The sequence below is a fragment of the Ovis aries genome, chromosome 11, assembly GCF_016772045.2.
Source record: "Ovis aries strain OAR_USU_Benz2616 breed Rambouillet chromosome 11, ARS-UI_Ramb_v3.0, whole genome shotgun sequence".
NCBI classification, from domain to species: Eukaryota; Metazoa; Chordata; class Mammalia; order Artiodactyla; family Bovidae; genus Ovis; species Ovis aries.
The window spans coordinates 32973753-32997933 of record NC_056064.1 but is presented as its reverse complement, the minus strand read 5'-3'; the positions used below and the strand labels follow the sequence as shown (position 1 = coordinate 32997933).

Sequence of the window (24181 nt, the reverse complement as noted above, 5' to 3'; positions counted from 1 at the left end):
GGCAACAGTAGAGAGCATGGTATACTAGTATACTGGAGAGACTGAAATGTGTTCAGAATGTCTAGAGCAGGACTGTCCAATAGAATTCTCTGCTATGATGGAAAAGTTCTGTATCTGTGCTGTCCTCTATAGTAGCCACTAACCACACGTGACTATGAGCATTTGAAATGTGTAACTGTAGAACTGAATGCTTAATTTAATTTTACTATAGTTGACATATTTAAATAGCCACTGTGGCTGGTGACCTTACAGTGGACAGCACAGGTGTATACACTGGAATGTCATGTGAACGGCAGGATTGCAATAAGAGATGGGGTGTGGAGAAGGGTATCCTGCTGTACAGGCTTAGTATGGAGGGTTGTTTAAGCCAGGGAGTAAGGTGATCTGGTTTTCATTTTTGAAACACCACTCTCATTGCTGTAAGGAGAATGGATTAGGGAGGGGTGCCAGGCAGGAGTGAAGCAGGTAGACCAGCCTGAAGGTGGCTGTGGTCTCCCTGGCAGGAAAGACAGTGGTTTGGACCAGGCAGAGATAGGGACAAATTGGGAGGTTTAGGGGTGTGGGGTTCCTGATGGGGTGGATTTTAGGGGTGAGGGAGAGGGAGATGACCTAGGGCTGGCTACTTAGTAGGATGGTGTCTCTGTCGCCAGTCTGGACCAGGGCTGGTTTGGAAGGGAGTTGTCTAATTTCAGAAGCATAGCCGCCCCTGCTGGCCGGTGCTGGAAGCGCCTTTAGCTCAGGGAAGGAAGGCTGGTGCCCGCAGGCTGCGGGTCTGGGAGACTGGGGAAAGGTCCCAGGAGGTCGGGAGGTCGGGGTGGTGGGGTGCATTCCAGGGGCAGGTGCTGGGCTGAGTCCCTCCTCTCCGGGAGCGTCCACATCAGCTTTCCCTGCCCCGTCTGAGCCACATGGCAGCTGGGGGACCAATGGTGGGGAAGAGGAGGGGTGGGGGTCAGTGTGTAGGGGCTGAGTCCCTCGCTGACCCAAGGGCCCGCCAGCTCCCCTCTCCTCCGAATAGGACCCAGCACCCAAGGGTGGCCTCCCACTGCCCCACCTCCGGCATCTGGGGGCCTCAAAGGCAGGCAGTGGGGGTGGGGCGGGGCGGGAGGCGGGGCGTGTCTCCCCAAAGAGGGTGTGGCCTTCGGTACGAATGGTCAGTATCCCGGCCAGCGGGTCCTCCCTCGAGAGCGTTGATCAGGCTGCAGCCAGGCGGGCTGAACGGGTGGCACGCAGGGGGACCCAGCCGGCTCTCAGGGCTCCCGGCCGGCCAGCGCCCCTCCCGGCTGCACTTCCTCCGCAGCCCCAAGCCGGATACGTCTCGCGCTGCCTCCGCCGAGCTAGTGAGTCCGGGATGATGCGGGCGTCCCAGGGGCCCGGACCCCCAGGCCTGGGGGTGGCGGCTAGGAAGCCCAAGTGGGGTTCTTGCTAGCCCATCCCTGAGCCAGGGTCTCCGCGGGGCTCCGGCTCCCTCCTTCACCTGACCTCGCTGGGAAGATGGTGGGGCGGGTGTCCAGGCTGGGGGTGGGGGGCGACGATGGGCAGGGCAGGGGCTGTTGGGCAGGACAGCTGTTGCTGCGGAGGCTTGGGAGCCGTGGACCGGGAGGCAGAACGGTGCGAGGGTGGGGACCTTAGCCAGGTTAAATGGCGAGTGGCATGGGAAAGACGCCCCCGGGGTGCGCAGAAAGATGCTGGTTCAACACTGCGTCGTGAGGACTGGACAGCCCCCGCCTCCTCTGCTTCTGTGGGAAGATGCCCCCACGTCGCCCCCCGCCCCCGACTCCGGAGGCTGAAGCTGCAAGGAAGATGGTCCAGGCCCAGCCACTGTCCACCCTGCCACTTATGCCCCCCACTTCCGTCCCCAAGTCCGCGAGCTCTGCTCCCTGCGCCCTCTCCCCACACTGTTCTCTCCACTCTCCCCACCTTGGGCTCTTTTCCCTTCTCTCTGCTCACCCAATGGGGGGCGCAGGGCCTTCTCCCACTCCACACTGGGGCCCCACCCTACCATGTGATGGCGGCTGTGGTTTCAGCGCTCCCCTAGAGGGTGAGGTGGAGCTTGGAGCTGAACTCCCCGCCCAGCCTGGGGCCTGGTGGGGCTGCAGGCTCAGGGCAGCTTGGGCGCCAGCGAGGTATCTCCCTCTGGCTCTGAACCCCCTAAGAGACACTAAGACTGAAAATACAGACAGGCCCTGAAGGATTCTGAGAACTGAAGAGGAACAGCATGGTAGGGCTAGGTGCTGCCCACATCTTGGAACCTTGGGAAAGTCACTTCCCCCTTCTGAGCCCTGGTCGTCCTGGCAGCAAAATAAAAACTTTGATAGGCCCCTGGTTTTCCGAAGACTTCCCCAGAGAGCTCCTACTCTGCGTGGGAGGTGGAGTGACCTGCCGCCACGCGAAACTGCATTTTCATCTGCTGTGAATATCAACTGCTGGGCAGGAGGCTGTGTCGAGAAAGGGGTGTGCTATTAACACAAATGTTTCGGGACCAGGGGCTGTGGCCTCTCAAAGATCAGGAAGTCCCAGAGGAAGAGTCAGGGACAGTGATGGTCCCTGTTTCTCTGACAGCCTCCCTCTCGGTCCTCCCTCCTCTGGCTCCTATCCCTGCTCCTGTTGGACTGAGTCCCTGCCCTGGGGGCTGGTCTACTTGTGTGTGCTCACCCCAAGGACTGTAGCCCTCCAGGCTCCTCTGTCCATGGGATTTCCCAAGCAAGAATACTGGAGTGGGTTGCCATTTCCGCCTCCAGGGGATCTTCCCGATCCCAGGGTTGAACCTGCTTCTCCACACTGCATGCAGATTCTTACTGCTGAGCCACCAGGGAAAGTCTACTTGTACCCAGCTTCTGTTAGTGAGCCTCTCTGGTCCCAGGCTCCAGCCAGCTTTTCTAGTCCTGCTCCTACTGGGAAAAGGAGGTTGCTCTGACATCTCTGTCTGCCCCCACCCCCACAGAGGTTCCAGTCAGAAGGGGCAGCCGTCTTCCCTGAGGATGACTACGCCCTCCAGCCCTCCTGCTTTCAGGCTCGAGACCTCAGATGGAGGCGATGAAGATGGTGCCCAGGGAGACAAAGGAAAGGGGGGCGGGAGCACCGAACCACCCCCCATGGAGTCTCGGTTCCAGGGTGAGGACCGGAACTCCTCTCCACAGATCAAAGTGAATCTCAACTTCCGAAAGGCGGCAGGTGCCAGGTGAGGCAGCAAGTGTGGATGGAGCCTGGGGCCTCACTTCTAGCAGAAGCAAACTGGGTGGCCTGGCCCAACACCAGCACCCCTTCCCCACAGCCTGGGGGGTCCTCGGTCTGGCTCTGATGGCTCCAGGGCCGACAGGCTGAACTCCGCTCTGCTCGCTGAGGTTGCTGCTTCCAGAACCTTCCCCATTCTTGCCCTTCTGTCTTCTGGGGTTGCATTCCTCTTGGTAGGGACATATTCTTTCAGCTCCAATTACTCAGCTGAGCCTGGCATGTTCCTTGTTTGTCACAGTCTCTGCAAGGGGTGGTAGCAGGATCCACACTCCAGTCCAGGAGAGTCAAGGACATCCAGGAATGTCCCACGTGCTCGCAGGCTCCTCTGAGGCTGGACCTGTTGCCCTGGGGACGTGGACTCTGGGGATTAAGAACAGTGGGCTTATTCTTGGAATCACCTTCACTTTGACTTTCCTGTGATGTCCACTAATTCAGACCCTGGGAACCACTCTGGCAGGGAGCCCTGTGGGTGTGGGGGAGGGGTGCACCTGGCATGCCCCAGCGTGAGGTCTGCTATATCTGCATGGGCCAGACAGCACTCTGCCAGGGAAGCCCCTCTGTCCCTTCCCCCCGCCTCACTCACCCCTGGGACTCGGCCACCCGCCTTGGCCTCTGAGCCCAGAGCCCCTGTCCTGGTCCTGTCTGTGCTGCAGGACCGAGGTCACATTCACACCAGGGCAGGAGAGGATGCTTGCGAAGCTTCTGGGATTGGGCCACCAGCTTGAGGCAGAACCAGCATCTTGGTGCCCTTTGTGCCCCATGGGCTTCCCTGTCCCAGGACTCTGATGCCACCCTGTGACAGGAAGTGCCTGTCCAAATAGCCACTTCCCCTAGCCAGACTGCCCCAGGCTCCCCAGTCAGCCACAGAGCCCTCTTGGTCATGCTGCGTCCACGTGGTCTGCTGGGTGAATGATGGTGCATCAGTCATGCGATCACAGCTTAAAATATGACTGATCCCAGCAGCCCCCCCACTCATCAGAGCCTCCAGCCCTTTCTTGGTTGATCCACTCCATGGTAGACCTGAGGGTCCCCAAAACGTCAGTTAGTCCCCCCTTTGTCCCTTCATATTGGCTGGTCATGGTGCCAGGAGCCCAGAGGCGAGCTGGCCTCTGTGAGAAGGGACGGGTCCAGGCGGGGGTACCCCACCCAGCCCTGCTAGACTCAGAAAGGTTACCAGCTCCTTTTGGGGATTTTCCCAGAAGTGTGGCTTCTCAGTAAAATTCTGTGAGCATCTGGTTTCCATTTTGGGACCCATCTCTCTGCGGAAACTCTGTCTGTCCAGGCTGGAGTTTCTCTGGAGTCGGGGTCTGGAGTTAGTTGAGCCCTCACCCCCCACCCCATCCCCCCACCCCCCACCCCATCCCCCGCACCATGAATTCTGCACCATGTGACTTTGGGAAAGTTACTTTATCTCCTTGTTTGTCTGATAGAGATTGCTCACCCAGGACAGAAGTGATGGTCAGGGGGGCAGCTGCTCTGTTGTTAGTCCATAGATGGTCTGAGAAGACGAGGGGCTTTTCTTGACTCCTTGGTGGGGACCAGTGGTACAGACAGCCCCCAAGTCTGTGGGCACCTCTGGTAGCCCTGTGCTTGTTGTGAGGCCCTCAGGGCACCTTAGAGAGTGAGAGCAGATCTCCCAGATGCCTGAGGTCGGGGGACCCATGGACCACGGCCCCAGACAGTCCCCTCCTCCAGGGGTCTGAGCACCTGGGGTCTCATTGGTCAGTCTGGGAGAGTGCATGCTGCATGCTAAGTCGCTCAATCATATCTGACTCTTTGTGACCCCATGGACTGTAGCCTGCCAGGCTCCTCTGTCCATGGGATTTTCCAGGCAAGAATACTGCACTGGGTTTCCATGGCCCTCTCCAGGGGATCTTCCTGACCCAGGGATTGAACCTGTGTCTCCTGCATTGCAAGTGAATTCTTTACCACTCAGCTACAGGGAGGGTAGAGGCCCTCAAGAGGCTCTCATGGAGCTCCCTGGGAAGGGGAAAGAGCTTCCCCTCTTTTGGGGGCCCAGAGCTCTCTTGCAGTTATCAGGCACAAACCACATTCCCACAGCCAGCCAGACCCAAACCGCTTTGGCCGAGACCGGCTCTTCAGCGCCGTGGCCCGGGGGGCCCCCGAGGATCTGGCGGGGCTACCAGAGTACCTGCGCCGGACCAGCAAGTACCTCACAGACTCGGAGTACAGAGGTAGGCTACCGCTCGAGCCAGGGCTCCCTGGGTGGGTCTCGACCATGGTCAGGAGCTGAGAGGCAAGGAGGGGCAGTGCTCCTAGCAGCTCTCCTGCCGATAGAGCCCGCTCCCCTGTCCACCTACCCCACCAGCTCCCAACCTGGGCCTGCCTCGGCTACCCTCAGCCGTGTCAGTGACAAAGGGATATTCTCAGGCTTCCTCAATGTGGCCTTTCCCTGCCTCTTTTTCAGTAACAGCATCACTGAGATCTGACACGCATACCACACACTTCATCTATCCCAGAGCATTCTTTGCCCCAAATATAAGTACCTGTAATATTTGGGCCAATGAAGGAAAGAACATTCGTGCATTCTAGAAGGTTCAAATAGTAATGAAATGTATAAAGCTGAGGGTAAAAACAGTCCATCATCCTGGCTCCTAATAATGATATGGAATACATCTTTTCAAACTGTTTAAATTCAGGAGGTATATATATATAAGAAGCGGGGCCGTGCCATGTGTGCTGATCTGTAATGTGCTTTCCCCCTCTTACTACATCTTATAGCACGCTCCATCTCGGTGCACAGGCCTCTAACTCAGTCACCGTAACAACCGGCGGAATTTCCCATCGTGCACATTGACCACAGTTTAGTTAACTAACCCCCTACTGGTGGCCATTTAGATTGTTTGTAATTTTTGACCTCAGCACCTCTGTGTACTAAGAGTTTTGTATATAATTCCATGTGATCCTTACAAGAACCCTGGGATGGTTCCATTTTACAGTGAGGAAAATTGAGGTTAAGAGAGGCCAAATGACTTGCCCAGAAGAGATGGAGTTTTTAAGTGGTAAAGCCACTTAACAAACACTGCTCCAAACGCTCTTGTGTGGACAATGTTGCCTACACGTCTTAGAAACTTAATTTATAGGGCAGAAATTGTAGCATACCAGAATATTACTCAGCCGTAAAAAGGAACAAATTTGAGCCAGCTGTAGTGAGGTGGATGAACCTAGAGTCTGTTGTACAGAGTGAAGTAAGTCAGAAAGAGAAAACCAAATAGTATATTAATGCATAATATGGAATCTAAAAAAGTGGTACCAATGAACCTAATGGCAGAGAAGGAATGGAGACATAGACACAGAGAATGGACTGTGGACACAGCAGGGGAAGGAGAGGGTGGGATAAATTGAGAAAGTATCATTGATGTGTATCCACTACCGTGTGTAAAACAGACAGCTAGTGGGAAGCTGCTGTATAGCCCAGGGAGCTGAGCTCAGTGCTCTGTGATGACTTAGAGAAGTGGGATGTAGGTGTGGGAGGGAGGCTATAGAGGGAGGGGATTTATGTATATGATTATGACTGATTGGAGTTGTTGTATGGCAGAAACCAAATCAATGCTGTAAAGCAGCTTTTCTGCAACTAAAAAATAAAGAAAATTGCAGCCATACCTGTTGGTATTCTAACTCCTCTGGCTTGAGCCTTATCACCCTGCAGCATGGCTGGGGTGCTCCCTGTATGGGTGGGTGGGTGGCCTGAACACCACAGTGCCCCCTCCCCTCCTCCTGCAGAGGGCTCCACGGGGAAGACCTGTCTGATGAAAGCTGTGCTGAACCTTCGGGATGGGGCCAACGCCTGCATCGAGCCACTGCTGCAGATTGACCAGGCCTCGGGCAATCCCCAGCCTCTGGTCAACGCCCAGTGCATGGATGAGTACTACCGAGGCCACAGTGCCCTCCACATCGCCATCGAGAAGCGGAGCCTGCTCTGCGTGAAGCTCCTGGTGGAGAATGGGGCCGATGTGCACGCCCGGGCCTGCGGCCAGTTCTTTCAGAAGAGGAGCCAAGAGACCTCCTTCTACTTCGGTGAGCTGCCTTTTTGTATAAAGTGGACTGCAGAGGGGATAAGGCCTCGCCCACGGTCACAGGGTTAATGTGACCCTGAAACCCAGACCTGTCTGACCCCTTATGCTTCTAATCACTCGGCCACCTGCAAAGGCAGCTTGTCTAAGAGATGTTTTACCCTTATCTGGCCAGGGAAGCTCACTCATTACACTTGAGCTCAGACCAGGGCCAGGGGAGCGGGCAGCTAGCACTGGTGTGTGATGAGACTCGACCAGACAGGGCCTGGAGGAAGGAACATCTGTGCCCAGCGGCAGTGGGTCTGGGCCCCGGCAAAAAAAGGAGACAGAGGCAAGGGGTGGGAAGCCTGATAGGCAAGCCCACACTCTTATCCCTTTAGAGCTCCAGGTCCTCTCCCTTGGGTCGGAGCTGGACAGAGCCACCTCGACCAGCTCCTGAGAGAAGGTGCAGCTGCCCTGGGCAGGGCCCAGGACCTTCTCTGCTCACTACCTGGCCTGGCTGGGCCGGGGACCCTGATATAATACTGCATCTCCTCTTCTGGCTGCCTGACCCACCTCAAGGCAGTCCAGGGAGCATAACGAGCCAGCGGGTGGAAGCTGAGAGACCCAAGGCCCAAGCTGTCTCCTTGGCCCCCAGGCGAGCTGCCCCTCTCCCTGGCTGCGTGCACCCAGCAGTGGGATGTGGTGACCTATCTCCTGAAGAACACGCACCAGCCCGCCAACCTGCAGGCCACTGACTCGCTGGGCAACACAGTGCTGCACGCCTTGGTGATGATCGCAGACAACTCTCCGGAGAACAGCATGCTGGTGACCCACATGTACGACAGGCTCCTCCAGGTGGGGGGCCTGCAGCTGGAGGACATGCCCAACCTGCAGGGCCTCACGCCCCTGAAGCTGGCCGCCAAGGAGGGCAAAATCGAGGTGAGTGGCCGGGTCACCCTTTCCAGGAAGCAGTAGTACTCAGCCCGGAATTTTGCAGAAAGAGCCTGGGGTGGTGTCTAGCTCAGAGCAGTTCCGGCATGCACCTCTCCTACGTGTGTGTTTATTATTGATAAATTATCCAGGAGCTGCAGAATGAATATATTACATTATAAAGCAGGGATTGTATATTTTTGGCTGCACTGTGCAGCTTCCCAGATCTTAGTTCCCCGACAAGGGATTGAACCTGGGCCATGGCAGTACAAGCCTGAATCCTCACCACTGAACCACCAGGGAACTCCCAGGGATTCTTTTTAAAGTCATTTGGGTTTCTTGATCAGCAAATAGCTGTCTCATATTCTTTGCTGTTAGGTTTTCTTCCTACTGATTTTTGTGTTCTTTTTTAAAAAAAGTATTTATGTATTTATTTTTTAAATTTTGGCTGTGCTGGGTCTTTGTTGCTGTACACTGGCTTTCTCTAGTTGTGGCAAGTGGGGGCTACTCTCTAGTTGAAATGCAAGAGCTTCTCATTGTGGTGGCTTCTCTTGTTGAGCAGTGCACGCTCAAGGGTATGTGGGCTTCTGTTGTGGCATGCGGGCTCAGTAGTTGGGGCTCACAGCCTCCAGGGGTCATTAGTTGTGGCACATGGGGCTTAGCGACATATGGGATTTCCCAGACCAGGGATCGAACCCGTGTCCCTTGCATTGCAAGGCAGATTCTTAACCCCTTGACCACCAGGGAAGCCCCATAAGTGTTATTGATCATGAACATAACAGCATTTTGTTTACAATTTGCAAATCATAATTGCAAATTTTTCTCCCAGTTCAGTATTAAAAAAATGTCATGGCATTTTTTGCTACACAGAATTTTTACATTTTTATGTAGCTGAGTATAATTATCTTTTTCTTAATTTTTGCTATTGCTTAACTCCTACAATATTTTAAAACTTTGTGTGTGTGCATGAATATACGTGTGTGTGTGTATGCATGTGTGTGTATTCCATAGCCATATCTTCTTCCAGACTTTTCTTTTGCAGTTTCAATTTTAATGCCTAAAGCTGATTTATCTGGAAGTTATAAGTTACTCTTAGAAAGAGTAACCATGAGGAAATTCCCAAGCAGTCCAGTGGTTAGGACTCTACTTTGATTGCCAAGGGCTTAGGTTCGATCCTTCGTCTGGAAACTAAAAGATTCCATAAGCTGTGTGGTTAAACAAAAAGAATAAACATAATCTAGCTTTACTTTTTTCTCAAAAAACTTTCTCATTGTCTGATCCTTATTATCAGGGGGAGCTTCATGGGTGTACAACCTAGAACATAGGTGTCTTTAAAGCTTAAGACCAAATTGAACATAAATGGGTTTTACGTTTTCTTCCTGCCCTCCAAGGCCCCTGGGGTGTGGGGACCTCCCTTTGTGTCTAAAGGCATGGCTGTGTGACCTGTGGAAGCCACTCCCCAACACAGGAAGCCCCCACCTCCAACACTCCTCATTTGTAAAACCACACTGCTCCGAACCTGTTCAGGTCAGGGACACTTCCTAGCCTGCTGAGAGCTCTAGACTCTGGCCACAGTCATGCACACACATGTGTAGCTGGCAGCCTCTGATGTCATGGGGCATTAAGGACCCCTGAACTGGGGGTCCCTTGGCCATAAGAGTGTCCAGAAAAGAGGCCTTGGGGCAGGAATGGGGAAGGAAGAGCCAAGGTTGGCAGGCCCTGGCATAGGTGGGTAGGTGGGAGTGCCTACATGGGGCTTAGTACGTGGACGTGTGTAACAGTTCATATGCACAAGTACACGTGTGTGCAGGGCACATGCGTGTGTCTGCTCTGCAGGACACTGAGTCCGAGGCTTCCCATCAGTGGGGGTGGTGGCCATGCGGGTCAAGCTCAAGCTCATGAGCCTGGCCCTGTAGATTTTCAGACACATCCTGCAGCGGGAGCTCCCGGAGCCATACCAGCACCTTTCCCGAAAATTCACCGAGTGGTCCTATGGGCCTGTGCGGGTGTCGCTGTATGACCTGGCCTCTGTGGACAGCTGGGAGGAAAACTCAGTGCTGGAGATCATCACCTTTCACTGCCGAAGCCCAGTGAGCCCATGGGGCGGGGGTGTGCCTAGGGGGCCTGGCAGAGCTTCCTGCGAGGTCTACCGTTCGGGTCAGCCTGCTGGACCACGCAGGCCCTGAAACTGGGATGTGGGGGTGTGGCATCATGTCCCCACCCAGCCCCTGGGCACACGCTCACTCCACACACCGGTGCCACCCGAGCTGGGGATCACGCCAGAGTGTCCTCTCTGTTGCCAAGCACCTGTTCAGGACTGGTCACTCTGTAGCTGTGAGGGTGGGGAGGGGTCATTCGGGGCTCCCTGTCCTCTCCCCCTCCCCTGGTGCCCCCAACTGTACTTGCTGAACCAAAGGCGCCTCTGACTCTCACCTGCCGTCCCAGCTCCGCCACCGGATGGTAGTCTTGGAGCCGCTGAACAAACTGCTGCAGGCGAAGTGGAATCTGCTCATCCCCAGGTTCTTCTTCAACTTCCTGTGTTACTTGACCTACATGTTCATCTTCACCGCTGTCACCTACCACCAGCCTGCCCTGGAGAAGGCAAGGCAGGGAGGGGCACGTCCTGGGGAGGCTTGCTGGAAACAACCCTGGCAGAAGATGGGGCAAGGATTATCACGCACCCTGCAGATGCTGACCGCTGGGTGCTGTAGCCACGTGCTAACCTAGCTGGTCACAGTATGGAAGTAACAGCATAGCGGTAACAACAATAATAGTTAGGACTTAGTGAGTGTGCACCATATGTGAGAAAGTGTTCCACATGACTGACATGTGTTAACATGTTTAATTAATCTCACAAGTCTCTGAGATGATAACTCTCATCATGGCTGGTTTACAGGTGAGTGAAGGGAGGCACAGAGAGATTAAGCAGCTTCTCCAGGGCCACACAGGCTGTGAGCGGTGGAGATGGGGCCTGAAACCAGACAGTCTGGCTCCAGAGCCAATGCTTGCTCTGCCACTCTGGGGGCCTCCCCACCACTCACACTCAGAATGGGCCCCCAGCCTAGCTATCAGTGGGGGGCTGCTGGGAGGGGACCCCAGGCTGAGCCGAGCATCTCTTCGAGCAGGACTTCCTCTCACCGGAAGTGATGGCTGGGAACACCATGCTGCTGCTGGGCCATGTGCTGCTCCTGCTCGGGGGAGTCTACCTCCTCATAGGCCAGGTGAGGGCTCCTCTGACCACCCCGCTCCAAACCCAGAATCCTGCTCTGAGGAGCCTGGGCACAGGTTAACCAAGTCCCTGCATTTTCAGGAGACTGAGCCCCATACCTGGTCCCGTGCTGAGCAGCCTTAGGGCGGCCTTGCCTTCTGGCCTGAATGCCCTAACCCTGCTGTGCTTGCTGGGGTGCCCTCAGGGCGGCAAATGACTCCTGTGATCCCCTGGCAGTGCCAGCTTTGCTCCCTTGTGAGTAGAGCTAGACGGCCCCCAGCCCACGGTCCCTTGGCTGGGTCATTCCTCACTTGAGGAGCACAGGAGGGTAGGCTAGGGGCCTGAGCAGGACAGCCTCAGGGGAAGATGCTGCCAGCTTGCGGGAGACAGACTGGGCCGTGGTGTGGAGACTCTCTGGGAGGCCAGGGTGGCTGGAGCACCGGATGGTCCCTGGGCAGCCAGGAAGGGGGAGGGAAAGGAGCCCCTTTCATCGTATGGAGCATGAGCCCTCCAGCTGGATCCACAGGGAGCCGGGGGATCCCTGGCATTGTCTGGGTGTCTGACAGTTTGGAAACAGAGTCTGGAGCTTTTTCAGCTACCAGCCAGATTCATAAGCACCCCAAAAGTCAAAGCTGCCGCCTGAGCCCCCGAGGTGGTTTTGGTTGGATTGTGACAGGCCGTGGGCGGGGAGCTTGACAGTGGCGATCCAGCCCTGAGGGCAGTGGGGCTGTGCTGTGGCCCAGCACGTGTCACAGCCTGTCCTCCCGGCCCCCTGCCCCCCTGCAGCTGTGGTACTTCTGGAGGCGCCGTCTGTTCATCTGGATCTCCTTCATGGACAGCTACTTCGAAATACTCTTGTACGTGAGGCCTCACCCCTCCTCCCCCATCTTGGCCTGGGAGGGGGCACCACACCGGCTTTGGGGACCAGGGAGCTCCAGGGTCTGGGACCAGCATGCAGGCTGGACCCCAGAGCTGGGCTGCTGTTGGGTCCAGCTCATCACGTCGACTGAGTCCTCGCTCTGCCTCAGTGGAGCCTAGAGTCTTTACCTGCTGTGTCTCACTGAATCCTTGCCTGCCGAGTCAGGCATTGTTCCTGTCACCCTCGTTTTACAGGGCAGGGAACTGGGGCCCTCAGGGACCTCACCCAAGATGGAGGTCAGGATGCTCAGGTCCAGTCCGGACACAGGGAGGCCATCTCATCTCTGAGACCGAGGCAGGGGCTGTGGGGCAGTGGGGGTCTGCACCGGCCAGGGGAGGCCCGCGAGCTGACCGACCCTGCCCCCCGCAGCCTGGTCCAGGCACTGCTCACCGTGCTGTCCCAGGTGCTGTGCTTCTTGGCCGTCAAGGCACACCTGCCGCTGCTCGTGTGCTCGCTGGTGCTGGGCTGGCTGAACCTGCTCTACTACATGCGTGGCTGGCAACACACGGGCATCTACAGCGTCATGATCCAGAAGGTGAGAGGCAGGAGCGGCCCCGTGCAGCCAGACTGGGTGGAGCCGGACACTGCACCCCAGGGGGACTCCTTTTGGGCTCAGCAGGCACGTGCCGACCCCACCCCCCAGCTAGGCTAGGCAGAGGGGAATGTGAGCAAGTCTGCCCGTGCCCCATGCCCCCAGACGCTCACCGAGTGTCAGCATCAGGGTGCACATACCTGTGCCTGCTCTCAGGGTCTGCCCTCCACATGGGTAAGCACATGTGCACACGTGTGTGCTGGCAAGTGTCCACACAGGAGCACGCGCCTCCGTGCTCACTGAAGTAGCAGGGACCAAGCATAGAAGCTCACCAGTGTGGCTGTGCCCTGGGTCATCTGGGCACGTGGAGGTGCCTGCATTCATTCAGTCATTCAACAAGCATTTAGGAAGCAGATGCTAGGTATGGGTCAGGCCCTGTTCTAAGTGTCAGGAACACAGTATTTTGTTCACAGACAGAATAGATCTCGCTCTCCTGAAGCTGACATTCTAGCCAAGGAAACAGCATTAGAAAGCAAGTGAGAATGGTGCATTACACTAAATTCTCTGAAGGAAACATGTAAGGGGGGTGTGAGGGACAGTGACTGGGTGCTGTAAACCGGCTGCTCTGTGGGTCTCTTTGAAGAGGTGGCATGTAAGTTAAGATCTGAGAGAATGATCCAGCCACCACAGGCTCAAGGAAGTAGCAATCTAGGCAAAGGGATCAAGGCCGGAAGCCAGAGCGAGCTGGGACAGCTAGGGACAGACAGAGGCTGGGAGGGTATGGGAGGAAGTTGGGGGGAAGGGAGTGGTTTTGCTGGCCTCGGGGAGGCCCCTGGAGGATTTCAGTCATGTCCAACTCTTTTCAACCCTATGGACTATGGCCCTCGGGGCTCCTCTGTCCATGGGATTCTCTAGGCAAGAATACTGGAGTGGGTTGCTATGTTCTCCTCCAGGGGATCTTCCCCACCAAGGGATGGAACCCGGGTCTCTCACATCTCTCACAATGGCAGGCAGGTTCTTTCCCACTGAGCCACCTGGGAAGCTCAGTGACATTAAGTACATTTACAGTGTTGTACAACCATCTCCATCATCTCCAGGATTTGTCCACCTTCCCCGGTTGAAATTCTGTCCCATGAAACCCGAACTCCCCATTACTCGCCTCCTCCTTGCCCCTGGTAACCACACTTTGACTTTCTATCTCTATGAGTTTCACTATTCTGAGTGCCTCATCCTGTAAGTACCAGTCATACAGTATTTGTCCTTTTGTGCCTGGCTTATTTCCCTGGGCATAATGTCCTCAAGTTTCATCTCTGCTATCACACATTAGAATTTCCTTTCTGTTTAAGACTGAATAATACTGCACTGTATGTAGACACCACATTTAGTTTATCTGTTCATCCATCTGTGAACAATTGGGTTGTTGCCACCTCTGGCTGTTTGAACAACGCTGCTGCAAACACGGGTTCCTGGGTTATCTGATCGAGTCCTTGTTTTTCCATTCCTTCTCTTGGGTACATATCCAGACGTGGAGCTGCTGGAGCCTTTTTGTCCTTGGAGGGTTTTGAGCAGGAAAATGATGTGATCTGATATAGATTTTTTAAAAGACCCCACCCCCCACTGTGGCTCCACAGGGCCTGTGTATGCACACATTCTGCATGTGTGCGTGCACGTGTGCGTGCACGTGTGCAGGGCTGAAGCAGGGCCTGGAGTCACACCTAGTGACCTGGGCCCCCCAACCAACTCTGGGGCGTGTGTTCTAGGTCATCCTTCGGGACCTGCTCCGCTTCCTGCTGGTCTACTTAGTCTTCCTTTTCGGCTTTGCTGTTGGTAAAGGCCCTTGCTCCCCCGCCCAGCCCTTGCTACCCTCGAGGCTGCCCGCTGGTCTCCCCTAGGCTGAGCACCCCCTGCCTCTCTCCCCTCCCCGCAGCACTAGTGAGCCTGAGTCGGGAGCCCCAGGACACCGGGGCCCCTGCGGGTTCCAACTCCACAGAGGTGGCAGGGAAGGAGGACAAGGAGGCCCCATACCAGGGCATCCTGGACACCTCCTTGGAGCTGTTCAAGTTCACCATCGGCATGGGCGAGCTGGCCTTCCAAGACCAGCTGCACTTCCGCGGTGTGGTGCTGCTGCTGCTCCTGGCCTATGTGCTGCTCACCTACGTCTTGCTGCTCAACATGCTCATTGCGCTCATGAGCGAGACCGTCAACAGCGTCGCCACCGACAGCTGGAGCATCTGGAAGCTGCAGGTACCTGGGGAGGGTCCCCATCGCTTCTTGTGTCCTGAGCCCCCGAGTGGGATCTCCCTTGTCCATTCTTTCCATCCTGCACAGGGCTGACCTGAGGATGGATCAGGTCTTGGGATGTGCCTCGCACATACTAGGTGCTGTGTGTTAGCTGCCATCATTGTTAGTACTAAGTGTTTCCCGAGTGCCCAGTGCAGGGCTAGACATGGTTCTAGGCTCCAAGCATATGGCAGAGAACGAGATGAAGACTCCGCCCTCGTGCATCCCGCTTCGGTACTCATCGAATGTTCTGTGGGGTTAGCTTGGTGGGCGACACATGTGGGATGCAGGGTCCTGGGTTGGCCTGGCCTGGAGGAGCTGAGGGGGAGGGCAGAGGCTGGGGTAGCTGGGAGCTGATGAGAGCTGGGAGGGTCCAGGTGGGTCTGGACAGGTGCTGCGGGGAGAGCCTTGTGGGTGAGGGGGTGCTGAACTGTGTGACCAATTCACTGCTGACCAGGCAAGCCACTTATCTTCTCTGAGCCTCACCTGCAAAGTTCCATGCCGTCCCCAACTGGCTTGAGTGCCAGGGGCAGGCACTGTGAAGTTCTGTGCCTGCTGTAGTTCTAAAAGTGTAGTTATGTGACTGCAAGTCACTGTAGGGCATGCATCACCTGCGGGCTCCCCAGCAATCACCCAGGACACGTCATCTTCAGTCTCTAAGTGGGAACACATTCAGGGGATGCAGGGCTTGATACAGAGGCATGTGAACTGTGGGGCTGGATTCAGATCCACACACTTCACAGATGCTGAGTTACGCTGTGAAGTGCCGGCCGCACTGTCTGACGAATCCTTTGTTCCCAGAAAGCCATCTCTGTCCTAGAGATGGAGAAGGGCTACTGGTGGTGCAGGAGGAAGCAGCAGCGGGCAGGGGTGAGACTGACAGTTGGCTCCAGGCCAGATGGTAGCCCCGACGAGCGCTGGTGCTTCAGGTGAGCAGGGGGCCGGGGCAGCCTGGGGGCCCTGCTGAAAACCAGCGGGGAGCAGCTAGGAAGGAAAGCCAGGTCTGGAGGGAAAGGCAGGGTCTGTGTGTCCGAGGACTCTGGCCAGGGCAGGCGAGGTCAGTGCTGCTGGACCTCGTTAGACCCAGAGCTCCAAGACCCGCCGCTCTGCCTATCAGTTCATCTTCCTATCCACTGACTGAAACTGAAGGTCCCTCCCCAATGGTCCGTGACTAACTCCTTCAGTCCTGAAATGGGGTACAGTCAGGAGGTCAAAAGCCAGAGGCATCCTGGGGTCAGAGTGTGCTAAGCCTGCTGTGACTGGTTGGCTTTGCCCTTCTACTCTCCACCCCCATCCTGACCCTGAGGCTGCAACCCTTCCCTTGAGAGCAGACTCTCCCCACAGAGAGGGAGCCTGGTGACAAGTGCATGGCCAGAAACACACTTCTCTGAGGGCATAGCCAAGCAAGGAGTGGGTCGTAGGACGTGGAGTAGCTGTGAAAAGATTCCAGAGCCTGAGTCCACAGAGATCCAGCTCCTCTAAATTCCTCTCTGGATGCTGGGGACAATCCAGGTCACTGTGAATAGCCAGAGCAGACAGACGCCTGTTCCTCCCTGTGGGCCCCTGGCAGGGGCAACGGTCTGAGAGCTGAGAGCACAGGCTCAGGTGGGCTGGTAGATGGTCCAGAGTCCTGTGGAGAAGACTCGCCCTCTTTGCCCTCGTCTGGAGCAGCCGCTCTCCTGCACCCCTGGCCTCCTGGAGCCTCACGGCTGCCCTGTCTCCTGCAGGGTAGAGGAAGTGAACTGGGCTGCGTGGGAGCAGACGCTGCCCACGGTGTGCGAGGAGCCCTCAGGGCAGGGCGGCCCTGGTGAGTGGCTGTGGGGCGTGTCTGCTTGGCACGGAGAGTCTGGGCTCCAGGCTCCATCGTGGAGGGGCTTTGTCCCATAAAGTGGTGCCTCTCCCAGTCTGTCCCCCCTCCTCACCACCACTTGGGCAACCAGCTCCTGGTGCACCCTCCCCTCCTGCCTCTTCCTGTCCAGGTTTCTGTCTGTCCCTCTGCTGCACCCTCCACTCATTCCGTGGGTTCTGGGGGGACCCAGCAGGGGAACAAGCCAGTGCCCAATGGCTCCACCCCGACAGGCCAGCCTGGCCACCCCCACACCTGAGAAGCCACTTCCTCTGCCTGGGCCGTGAGGCTTGTTCAAGGCCCCTCCATTCTAGGGTGGTGCTGGCCCTCCAAGAATGACCCCCACTAGAGGCCTATTATGAGGACTGGCTCTCTGCAGGGCAGGCCCCTTCTGGAATCCTCTGTAGCTCCCACTTCAGGACTTCCGGCTGCCCTTCTCTCCTTTCTCATGCTCTTTCCAGACTCCACCTGCTGTGCCCCGGCCCCCTCCCAACAGCCGCCCCATCACTCGAGAAACCGGTGTGTGGAGTCTCCTCTGGCCTCCAGGGCTCCTGGGTCCTTGACCACACGGCCCTCACTGATAACTTCCTGCCTCTGAGCCCTGCTGTCCCCTCCCTTCAAGACTCTGAAAATCCCCTTGTCATTCCACACCCCACTGCCTGCTCTAACCTCTAACTGGACATCACCATCGGGAACAGCCTTGGGGCTGCCCTGCCAGGACCACATTTGTCAGGCCGCTCCTCTTCGCCCAGGCGGGAGGACTTGTGGGTCTCTACCACCCCCTGCCCCCTGGTGCTGAGTGTCCTTGGGACCCTCTGCCCTGCCCCTTCCCTCCCACGTCTGCACCCAGATCCTAGACAAGGCTTTTGGCTCCAGGCTCATCCCACTCCAGTCCCTCTGATGCAGACAAAAACCACACACAGCCCCCAGCACACAACGCCTCCCACTGCCTGGAAGGCCACATTCCTCCTCCTCGGGTCAAGGCCCAAAACTGTTGTCCAGCCCCCTTCCCTGCACCTCCCTCCATGTGATGGCAGTCCTTCAACAGTGCTCCCTGTTCATCTCTCCTTGGCTCTGTCCCAAGTGCCCTTCCATTCTCTGGGCGTCCACCTTTCCCATCTTCTCCCCAGGTAGGGTGGGGTCTCCTCTCTTCTCTGAGCACCTGACTCTCGCCACCCTCTGGCTTTTCAGCACATTATCTCAGGTGTTCTGGTTTCTAACACAAGAGCCTGTCACCTGCAGGCACTCTCAGCTCCTGGGAGGAGGCCCCTGATGGGCACGTGGTGGGGGGAGGCACTGCCTGGGACTCCTTGCCTGCTGTCTACAGGCAGGAGTGGTGCCATAGCTGTGGCCTCCTCCTGTTTCCTGGAGCCTGCTTCCTGGGGTACACACCCTGAGGACCAGGCCACCGTGGTCTTCATCCCTTTACAGGCACCATGAAGAGCCCGGCTTTGGCCTCCCAGTCCAGCCAGGACAGCGCGGTTGAGGAAGACCAGGTGCCCCTGCAGCCCCTGCAGTCCCACTGATGGATATCTTTCCAGTCCCACCTGCTGGCTCTGGGGCTCCAGGGGTCTTTGGTGGCAAAAATGAATAAATATTTTCTTGTGGGTAACTCTCCTGGAAACGTTAGTTGAGTAAAGGTATTGGGCCCTTGGGCTGGTTGGCATCTGCCACTTCTCTGAGAGTTTACCTGTGTCTGGGGCGGGGCTGTTCCCTCAGTCTCCTGGGCACAGGGACCCTCACCTGCAGCCCCACAGCTGCCCTCTTTGGGGTGCAGGCCGCTGGCCGAGGCGCTGTGCCTGCTGTCACCGCAGAAGCGAGGTGGTGGACACAGGCCAGTAGGGCCACCTCTACCCCAGCCTCGACACCAGTTAAAGTCACCTGCAGGACGTCTCTCAGCCCGCTCCTGGGCTGAACTTCATTCAGGCTGTGGATTACCGATTCCTGTGCAATCCAGGGGTTCCCACCCCTGCAAGCCAGAGGGATCCCCCTGGGACACGAGAGCAAGGTTACCCCGGCCTCTGAAGGCTTTCGAGGCTCCGGGCGCCCTCGGGGTCCCTAGCCGTCATCCCCCAGCATTTCCGGACGCCTCCTGGTCTTCTTGGCACTTACACTAAATCCTTCGCGCATGACGCTGGACCTCGTGGGTGTCTGACCGCTAGGCGTGGGCCCCTCTAGAAGCCCCCCTCCCTACATGAAAACCCCATGCCTATTTCTAAGACCTGCTCAGTAACTGATGGGTGACCACTGCGTTTCCGGCATATTCCCTTGGGGTCCTGTGTGTTTGTTCACAGGACGTGCGTGGACGGGCTGAATGTTTTTTAAGTGGTCAGACCCAAGCCTGTTCCCACGCTGTGGGAGGGAGGAAGGCTTCACCGCTGGTGAAACGCGGGCGCGGCTGGAGGAGTCTCGAAGGAGCGGGGGACGGAGGAAGGGGAGTGAGGGGGGCGGTCGGGGCGCAGTGGCTGGAAGGGCTGGTGCGCGGAGGGCAGACGGCCCCGGCCCCCAGGACGAGGAGCGGTCACGGTGTGTGCACGCCTGCCGCGCGCCAGCCTCAGTAGGGTTTCGAGGGCGTGATCGCATGTAACGCGCAGAACCACGGTCTGTAGCCTCTGCCGCTCCACCTTTCAGAGAAGCAAGCGGAAGCTCGCGAAGGCCGAATCTCTACTCCCGACCACCCGGGGTCGGTGCGGCGGAACGCTCTCCACCAGATTGGCGAACTCGGGCTCTGCGCAAGCGCTCTGGGGCTAGCCGCGTGCCTGTGACCCAGAATTCTTGGGCCTTGGAAGAGACCATGAGCTAAGCAGGAGGGGGGAGTCCGGCCGGCGCGGCGGCGTTTGTGCCGTTAAACGGACCGGAAGTTCCCGTGAGTCTTTGCCAGGATTCCCCTCCCATCGCTGAGGAGTGGAATGTTCCGACTCCTTAAGGGGCTGGGACGCAGACTCTCTGGCCTTTCCACTGCCGGTGTCGCGAGCTGGTTCGTCTGCCCAGTTAGGGCCTGTCTCGCTAGTTTCTCGACCGATGTTCCGGGGAAGCGTGACTGGAGCGCGGCGGGCGGCTGCGGCCAGGCGGGCCTGGGGGCGGGCGCCTTGGCCATGTGCTCATATCTAGGGACCGAGATGGAGGAGCGCGTGCATCTTTGTCCGGCAGGGCCTCCGCGGTCTGGGAACCCCTCCCCCCGGGCTCGCGGCCTGGAGTGAGTGACCCCGAGGAGGACGGGTAAGCGGAGCTTCCTGCACCCGAGGGCGCGGGGCGAGGCTTGCTCGGCTGTCCTGATGATCTCGTAGGAAGTGCCGTCAGAAGCGATAACTGACGACTTTTACGCTTATCTGATGCGGTCGCTGACACCTGACCCTTTAGGTGCCCGTAGCTGCCAGTCTGCCCTAAATGCACGTCCTGATCCTTGTTTCAGATGGCTGCCCAATGGTTTTGCAGACGGGAGCAGCAGCCGTCCTCGAGGTAAGATCCGGTCTTTGTGGACTTAATAAGGTTAGCTTAGCTGTATTTAAGGTTCTTCCACCCTTAAACGCATGGATATGACTTGCCGTTGTCACTTTCATACATTTGATATAATTATGCACGGCCTCTTGGCGTGTTTGGGACGATTAGGTTGCGGCCCCTAGCCTGAAACGAGTTTTGTCTAAACCGCGTCTGTGTTCAGTAACAGATACCTTCAGGCAGGTTTAGCCAAAGCCCAGGTCCCTGGGGCGGTACTAGGAGTGGTGAGGTGCTTGGCTGCTCTGATGAGATCACTTAATAGGAAGTGCCGTCAGAAGCGATAACTGACGATAAAGTTTCCCGACTGACTGCAGTCAAGGCATCGTCACCAGTTGCCGGTGCCCGGGAGTTCGGTGGTCTGGACTGTGACCCGTAATTTCTATATTCACCCAGGTTGCTAACTAGTGAGGCATTGCCAGCTCGTGATCACCAGCCACGGAGTATGGGAGCCTGGACCGAGGTAAATAATCTTTGGACTGTAGTTGAGGAGGCCGAGGTGTTGAATCATGAAGTTGCTATTGGACCATATGTTGGCAGTTTCCTCTGGCTGACCTAGTAACTTGACCTTTATCCACCGAGTATCTGAGAATGATTTCGGTTCATGTGTGGACTAGATAGCAGAGTGACCCCAGGGGTTCCTTTTTATGTCCTGGCTGTAGAGTCCTGAGCAAACTTTCTGCTCTTGAGATGCTCTGAAAATCGAAAGCCTTAGGTGTGTAATGTTTAAAATAATGTGACTGAATGGAAGTTGAAACACATAAAGATGGCAGTTATGACTCAGTCCCTACGGACTGTTGAGGGGATGGATGTGCATTTGTATAGCTGTGGCTGTCAGCACAGTGGAAACTGCTTCCAGTTGCCCTTAGCTGCCTGTCCACAGGTGCCTTATCCATCCCTCCAGGGTCTGAGCTCTGAAGAGTGGTGACCAGCAGAGTTTTAGAGCCGGCAGCCATGGCCGGAGCACCCCAGCCCAGGACAAGGTAAGACCTGATCTGGACCATGACCGTTCTGCATGGTAGAATGGATGAGCAGCTAGTTTTGTTAAAATGGTTTTGCAGAAAAGGATATCAATGATGAAATCACCCAAAAGAAGCTGGAATTACCGGCAGATTGTGTAGTGGTGAACCTATGGTTTTCTGAGGATATCTTTATGCTGTGAATGACTATTCTGTGGAGTATAAAGTAAGATTCACTGATACTTAGTTTCCTTGCAGGCTAAGCTGCAGCAGGGGCAGAATTTGGAAGTTGCAAGGACCAGTGGCAGCCATCAACTTGGACGCGGAAAAGACAGGCTTCAACGTTTTGTTTTGTGATGAGTGTCAAAGAGGACATTCTTATTGTGAAACAGCTGAGAAATGGATTTGGCAGCTTTTCTCTGTGACAGTGGAGTCATTAAATTCATAGTTTCCTAGTATTGTCCCTTAAGCAAAAGTAGCTTTTTGTACTTGTAAATATTGTATGCATTTGTCATACTGGGTGAGAGAAACTTCCTGAAATTTGTAACTCCATGCAGTTACCATAGATGTAATAAAAGGATGCTCTTTTGTATTAAGTTCTTAGAAATGTGTATTTTTGAAGAAAAAGTCAAGTCTGATCACTGCTGACAAATACTGTTAGGTCTCTAAGTCGTGTCGATATTAGTGGTCCAATTAACTCCTTGTAACCTTCCCTTATGGTCAGTTTAAGGTGTTCTCCCCTCTTGAGACTTAGGGCAAAAATCCCAAAGCATTTAAGGCATCTGTACACAGTCCCTGTTCCTCTGGGCTCTGTCCACTGGCATGAGCTTCCTCTCTCCTGAAGCCCCAGCCCCATCCCCACCCAGACTGCAGCATTTGATGTCCCAGTCTGTAAAGGTCTTGGCTCTCTGGCATCAGATTAGAAGCTTCCCTAACCCTCTGTTTACCTGAGGGGCCCTGGTTAACCAACATCATGGGTACATGAATAATTTTCTCCAATTCAGCAATCAGCTGGGCTTTTTGATTGGGCCTGAATGGGTAGGCTTTGGGTGTTGGGAAGGTGGGGTGGAGACTTGCTTTCTTCCCCTCCTCCCAGCTGTGGTTGCTCGGGGGCACCTCATCTTTGTGGTCCTGGGGTTTGGGGAATGTGCTCTAATTTTGGGGACCTCATGGGAAGGAATTTTATGAGAAATGGTCCTTTTGAAAGGAAGCAAGGCTCACTGTGGTCTGTACCCTAGCAACAATCACCTATGGGAAGGTCTGGTAATCTGCATAGAGAATGGGGTTTTCTGAGTGGGTCATATTTTGTGCATGTGCTGGTCTACCCCAGGCTTGCTAGGCAGGCTGCCATAAATATTGGCAGGTTTAGGAAATAGTTGGTCCCCTGGGTAGGCCCTGGGATCACATCACAGGCAGAAAGATGGACCTTGTAGATGATGGGAAGTTTGTTTCAAGGAGCCCAGGGCTCCACAAGGAGATACCCTTTAGTCCAAATGGAGAGGGGACTCCTGGGGTCTCTAGGAGCCAGTCCCCTCCCCCAGCCCTTGACCTGGGGTACAGTCAGCATCTGGCTGGGGTTTGGTGGCCTGAATATCTGTAATTCAGGATTGGAGAGTCCTGGGTTAGATGGAGGGCACCTGCTACACTCCTTTCCTGGGGGACAGCTCTCCGGATTCACAGTAGCTCAGGCTTCCCAGCACCCTCAACCAGCTGCAACCACAGGTCTAGGGAGGCTAAGGGTGGATTATTTTCAAGCCAGGGATGACTTCTCAGGAACCAGAGGCAGCAGACATGGGTGGACGGGGAAGATGGAAAGGACCGAAGAGGAGTTAACAGTGCTCCTTTCCCAGATGGTTCCATCCGGCTTCCCATGGGGGTGGGGGGAGGCGCTGCCCAGGCCCACTGTGGAGCTTCCCAGGAGCCCCAGCCATCCTATCCCAGGAGGAGTGACTTTGGCCCACACTCCCCTGTCATGTCTGGGTTGCACCTATAGTTTCCCTGTGCTCCTGGTCTCTGGCGGGGGTTTTGGGGCCCCCTCCGGGATCCTCTGGGCCCAGGGCCTCATCCTGGGTCTCGTGCCCACTGCCTGGGCCCTCGCCCAGCTCCAGGATGGTGGGCAGGTGGCCCTGCTTGGGGGAGCGCTTGCGTAGGCTGAGCAGGAAGGGCTGGGGCAGCGAGAAGATGTCCACGTTGTTGCCCAGGTCGATCCACGTGACGCTGGGGAACTTTCTGGGGTCTCTGAGGGCGTCGGTGAGGTCACGCAGCAAGGCTCGCGTCAGCCGGTTGCCGTTGAGGGCCAGAGTGGTCATCCGGGGCAGCGTGCTGAGCGCTGGCAGCAGCTGCAGAACCATGTCGTCCGTGAGGCCCGTGAAGCCCAGCTCCACACTGTCCACCTGCTCCCCGCAGCGCTGCAGGTAGCTGGCCACCCGCTCCAGGTCACGGGAGGTCAGCGGGATGCCTGACAGGTCCACCGTGTTGTCCGGAGGGCTCCCGGCCAGGACCGCCTTGAGGCTGAAGGGGAGATGGGACAGCAGGGTTCGAGCAAGAGCGGCAGGCTTTTCTCGGGAGGCCGAGGTGGGTCCCTCCAGGAGCCAGCCTCCACTCATCCCTGTGACTTCAAGAGGCTGGGGACCCCAGGCCCCTTGCACTGCCCCACCTCAACCTGGCTGCCCAGCAGGCAGAGGCTGGGGACCCCAGGGGAGGCCCCAGTGACTAAGGGTACCTTCAGCAGCCAAACGTCTGGGTCTGCTCTGGATTCCTTTCTT

At 56.4% G+C, this 24181-nt stretch overlaps 2 protein-coding genes and 3 non-coding genes across 6 annotated transcripts in view; 4 read left to right on the top strand and 1 right to left on the bottom strand.

Annotated features, from left to right (window-relative positions):
• The first annotated feature begins 1180 nt into the window (after window positions 1–1180).
• Window positions 1181–22012, top strand: TRPV2 (transient receptor potential cation channel subfamily V member 2). Its single transcript, XM_015098668.3, has 19 exons — window positions 1181–1337; window positions 2942–3178; window positions 5293–5426; window positions 6976–7269; window positions 7903–8186; window positions 10094–10267; window positions 10623–10778; window positions 11303–11398; window positions 12172–12242; window positions 12674–12839; window positions 14597–14663; window positions 14764–15080; window positions 15918–16045; window positions 16844–16923; window positions 18394–20181; window positions 20375–20421; window positions 20854–20920; window positions 21362–21440; window positions 21675–22012. The coding sequence occupies exons 2-15, from the start codon at window positions 2979–2981 to the stop codon at window positions 18486–18488; spliced, it is 2262 nt and encodes a 753-aa protein (XP_014954154.1). The 5' UTR covers window positions 1181–1337; window positions 2942–2978; the 3' UTR covers window positions 18489–20181; window positions 20375–20421; window positions 20854–20920; window positions 21362–21440; window positions 21675–22012.
• LOC114117065 (small nucleolar RNA SNORD49) lies at window positions 20231–20297 on the top strand. The gene has a single exon (XR_003590857.1). It is a non-coding gene; the product is annotated as a small nucleolar RNA SNORD49 (small nucleolar RNA).
• On the top strand, window positions 20699–20770 carry LOC114117064 (small nucleolar RNA SNORD49). The gene has a single exon (XR_003590856.1). It is a non-coding gene; the product is annotated as a small nucleolar RNA SNORD49 (small nucleolar RNA).
• LOC114117087 (small nucleolar RNA SNORD65) lies at window positions 21529–21602 on the top strand. Its single transcript, XR_003590878.1, has one exon. It is a non-coding gene; the product is annotated as a small nucleolar RNA SNORD65 (small nucleolar RNA).
• LRRC75A (leucine rich repeat containing 75A) overlaps window positions 22002–24181 on the bottom strand; it is a 34404-nt gene continuing 32224 nt past the window's right edge. For both annotated transcript variants that reach the window (XM_027974844.3, XM_027974845.3), the window contains exon 4: window positions 22002–23927. In XM_027974844.3, the coding sequence (XP_027830645.1) occupies window positions 23387–23927 (541 nt within the window). In that variant the 3' untranslated portion in view covers window positions 22002–23386. The remainder of the gene's footprint in view (window positions 23928–24181) is intronic.